This window comes from Penaeus chinensis, chromosome 40 (assembly GCF_019202785.1).
Source record: "Penaeus chinensis breed Huanghai No. 1 chromosome 40, ASM1920278v2, whole genome shotgun sequence".
Classification (NCBI taxonomy): Eukaryota; Metazoa; Arthropoda; class Malacostraca; order Decapoda; family Penaeidae; genus Penaeus; species Penaeus chinensis.
Window position 1 is genome coordinate 3,170,526 of NC_061858.1, and position 5,000 is coordinate 3,175,525.

General features: G+C 31.2%; 1 protein-coding gene across 1 annotated transcript in view; it reads left to right on the top strand.

Moving 5' to 3' along the window:
* The window catches only part of LOC125047104 (sialin-like), a 34,737-nt gene that overhangs the window by 7,781 nt on the left and 21,956 nt on the right, over window positions 1-5,000 (top strand). Inside the window, exon 2 of the mRNA XM_047645212.1 lies at window positions 1-10. This exon is cut by the window's left edge and continues 38 nt beyond it. Within this exon, the coding sequence (XP_047501168.1) occupies window positions 1-10 (10 nt within the window). The remainder of the gene's footprint in view (window positions 11-5,000) is intronic.

Consider the following 5,000-nt stretch of genomic DNA (forward strand, 5'->3'; position numbering starts at 1 on the left):
TCAGCTTTTGGTAAGTATAAAACGATACTGAAATATACAGCTCATAACTTACGAGATTCACTGTATCTATTTCATATTTGCATTTTCCTATGATTTATTTTTTTCTTATATTTCACTTATGTCAAACAATACCTACTATACTTTCTAATACAGTGTATCTTTCCCACATGATGATAACGATAACAACTGAAAACAGTAAGAAAATAATAACAATATTAATGGTGATAATATCAAAATATTGAAAATAAGGGCAATGATCATGATAGCAATGATGATAAAGTTAATATCTCAAATAATAATGGTGACAATAGGAATTACAATGAAATGATAATGATGATAACAATAGAAATGATAATAAAATGACAATCATAATAATAATGATATTATTATTATTATCATTACTACCATTGTTATTGTTATTATCATTAATGATGATGATAAAAATTATGATAATGATACTAGCAATAGTAATAGTGATATGATAACAATGATAAGAATAATAATAATAACAAATATGATGATAATAGTAATAATGATAATGATGATGATAATGAAATCAATAATAATACTACTACTAATAATAACGATGATAATAATAATTATAATTATAACAACAATAATGATACTAATATTAATGATACTACTACTACTACTACTACTAGCAATAATGATAATGATAATAATGATAAAAATAATAATGATAAAGGTAATGATGATACTGATAGTGATATTAATGATAACAATAATGAGGATAATGATAAGAATGGTAATGATGCTAATAGTATTAAGGATGATAATAATAATAATAATGCATAATGATGATAGTAAAAGTATTACTAATAATGATAACAGCAACAACAAAAACAATAATAACAATAATGATAATAATAATAATAATAATAATAATGGTAATGATAATAATGATGATGATAGTAATAGTAATAATGGTGATAATAATAACAATAGTAATAATTATAACACTAATAATAATTATAATGATAATAATAATAATAATAATAATTATGATTATTATTATTATTATTATTATTATCATTGTTATTATAATAACGATAACAACAGCAACAACAGTAATAATAACAAGATCAACAACAACAACAATAATAATAATAATAATAATAGTAATAATAATAACAATAGTAATAATAACAATAATGATAATAATACTGATAATAATAATAGTCTTAATAATCATGAAAATATAAACAATAATACCAAAAACAATTAATATTATAATAATAATATTAATAATGCTGATAATGATGATAATGATAATGATAATAATGATGATGATAATAATAATAATAATAATAATAATAATAATAATAATAATAATAATAATAATAATAATAATAATAATAATAATGATATTAATAACAATAGTAATAATGATAATGATAATTATTATTATTGTAACAATGATAATAATAATATAAAAAAAATGATAGTAAAAGCAACAGCAATAATAACAATGATAATAATAATGTTAACAATAATAATAATAATAGTAATGATAACATTATTAATAATGATAATGATAATGATAATAATGATGATAATAATGATAACAATACAAAAATAATGACAATCATGGTAATGGTAATAATGATAATAATAATAATAATAACAATAACAATAATAATAATCATTATAATAATAATATCATTATTATCAATATTAATAATAACAGTAGTAATGATAATTATAATAACAATAAAACTAATAACAATAATGATAGTAATAATGATGATCACGATAAAAATTGTTGTAATGATAATAACAATAATGATAATGCTGGCAATGATAATAACAAAAAATTATAATAATGATAATGATGGTAATGATAATGATGATAATAGTAATAATAATAATAATAATAATGATACTACTACTACTACTAATAGTAATAATAATAATAATGATAATAATGATAATAATAATGATAATGATAACACTAATGATAATAATAATTATGATAACAAGAGTAATAATGATAAAAATCATAATGACGATGATGATAATAAAGATGATATTTATGATAATGATAACAATAATACTAATATTAATAACAATAATAATAATAATAATAATAATAATAATAATAATAATGATAATGATGCTGAAAATGAATATATTAATGATAATAGCAATAGTAGTAGTAATAATAATGATGATGATGATAATAATAATATTAAGAATAATAATGATAATAATAATATTGGTAATAATAATTATAATAATGATTGAAATGCTATTAATAACATCAACAACAATAATAACAATAATAATAATGATAATGTTATTGATAATAATAATAGTAATAGTAACAACAATGATAATAATAATGATAATAATAATAATATTGATAAATAATAATATTGATAAATAATAATGATAACATCAATAACAACAATAACAAGATAATGTAAGATTTCCCCTCGCCATCTCACACGCAAACGCCATGCATTACAAACCAGACGCAAATACACATCTCATGCATTATTAACATAACGCATTTATCTTTCCCTTCTGACAGGGGGTCGGCAATTAAAGATAAATTACTCCATCTGGGATCATTTCGGGAGTTTTGCGCCGAAAAATACTTTGAAAAGAAAATAAGTTTCATGAAAGATGAGGAGGGAACAGCTTTAACGATTTTTGGATTTCAAATTCATGTCAGTCCCAAAGATTTCGAAATTTGTAGATTTCAGATAATATATAAAATGTCGATTTTCTTTGTGCTATTTCGGGGGTTCCCAATCTGGGAGTATGGTACCCCAGGGGGCCCACGGGGTATTTTCTGGTGGGCCTTGGAGGAATATAAAGATTTTGATGTCGAATTAAATTGAATTTTTCTCACCTACAGTAGCTACAGAAAATTATTTCTTACAAATCAATAAATCTTTCCATAAAGTTTTCCTGTTGTATTGCTATTGACACCATTATGCTATCCATATCTAGCAATAACTGAATCTGAAAAGATGGCAATCACTGAACCACTGTGTTATTACATAAACGCAGGAATAGTGTTAATTACTGATGAAACTTATCCAGATTACAATACTATGAACGCAAAATCATGATAATGAAGATACAGTTATGCAGTATTATAGATTATCATTAGCTTCAAGTGTTTTTTATGCGTTTTATATAGTTCGGGGTAACGACAGTTTCGCGCGCTTTTAACACTAACAATAAAAGGCTAATAATCGTTCTCAAGATTATTAGCCTGAAAGGTCATAACCCCGCCTGACAGCGGCTAGATCAGTATGGGTGAGCACACCTACTACTGGTCGGGCCGGGGCGATGGTCATCTCCAGCCGACTTCAACCCTAGTGGAGGTAACACCGGTATTATAGCATTGAGACTGAAGCATGCTTTTGGCTTCGTGTCTCTTATTGCTGTGTACGTTCCTACCGATGTTTGCAAACACGATGAGCAGACAAATGTTCCAGGCGAGACATTCGCATTGTTTTGGGCGAATTCAATGCGGTATCCGGTTGTTATCGAGCTGGCTACGAGATGTCTGTCAGTCCCCATGGCTTGGGAGCTGATCCTAGCAACAAGAACAGCTTGAGATTGACCACAGTCTTGTTAGCATTCGCTGGAGGATCCTCCAGAACTACAGGGTTTACCGGAGTACCGAGTTCTGTAGTAATGACCATGGTCTGGTTATAGCTACCCTACAGGTCCACTTCAAAACTCCTCCTCCCTCCAGTAACCACTCTAGGGTGTTTCACGTGGATAGATTGAAGGAGGAAGAGCGTGCCTGGAGGTTCGCCATGACAGTCTCCGATCGGTTCTCAGAACTCGTAAACCTGATGGACACAGTAGCTCTGTGGGAGTCCTTCAAGCACAAAACACTTAATGCAGTGCAGAACTCCATTGGCGAACGCCCGAGGGCAAGGCAGAACTTGATCTCACCGGAGACACTGGAGGCCACAGAAGCATGTCACATCGCTCGGCTGAATGGCAATCAGGACTTGCACCGTTCCCTCGTGTGTAGGGTTCGGACACTGCTGAGAAGAGACAAGGAACAGTCCATCAGGAACCTTGAAGAGGAGGCTGAAGACCATTTCTTGGTAAATGACCTTCGTCCTGCCTACAAAACCCTGAAAAAAAAAAAAAAACTGTAAGCCCTCCTCACAGATGACTGTAGTCTGCTCAGTGGATGGACAGTTTATTTCAGATCATATTGAGGTACATAAAAGTTGGGCAGAGTATTTTGACTAGCTATACCAGGTAGACCCTCTAGCAGTTAGTTTGGATGCAAGTAGTATCACAATACCTGTGCCGGACCCACCCATCAGCGTGGAACCTTCCTATCCTAACTGAGGTTAGGGATATGATATCTAAGCTGAAGGATAGGAAAGCTGCAGGCATATGTGATATCCCTGCTGATCTGCTAAAGGTTGGGGTGAACCTATGGCACGGCTTGCATATGGTCTTGACTGCTGTATGGTTCCATTCTCCCTATTGAGGGGCGTGGTCATCCCTCTCTGGAAGGGGAAAGGGGATCGCAACTACTGTGGCATCATTTTGATCAGTATACCAAGCAAGGTTTTCGCCCACATCTTTCTGAAACGGATCCGTGACCACCTATTAAGGCACCAGAAACCGGAGCAATCTGGATTCACTCCTGGCAAGTCCACAATAGAACGTATCCTTGCGCTTCGAGTAATTGTGGAACGCCGTTTGGTCGTGGGCTCCATGTAGCCTACATCAACCTCAAGAAGGCGTTTGACTCGGTTCACCGAGGATCCCTATGGGAGATCCTGAGATTTAGGGGAATTCGACACGGATTATTGGCTTAGTAGCAAGCCTATATACTGGTACTGAAAGTGCTGTAAAGTGAGGTGGGGGCCTGTCGAAATTTCCTGTTAATTAACTCAGGGGTGAGGCAAGGCTGTGTCCTTGTGCCAAAGTCAATGTGGAACAACAGTGGGCAATATCAAGGTCACCGACCTCGACCTTGCCATTGA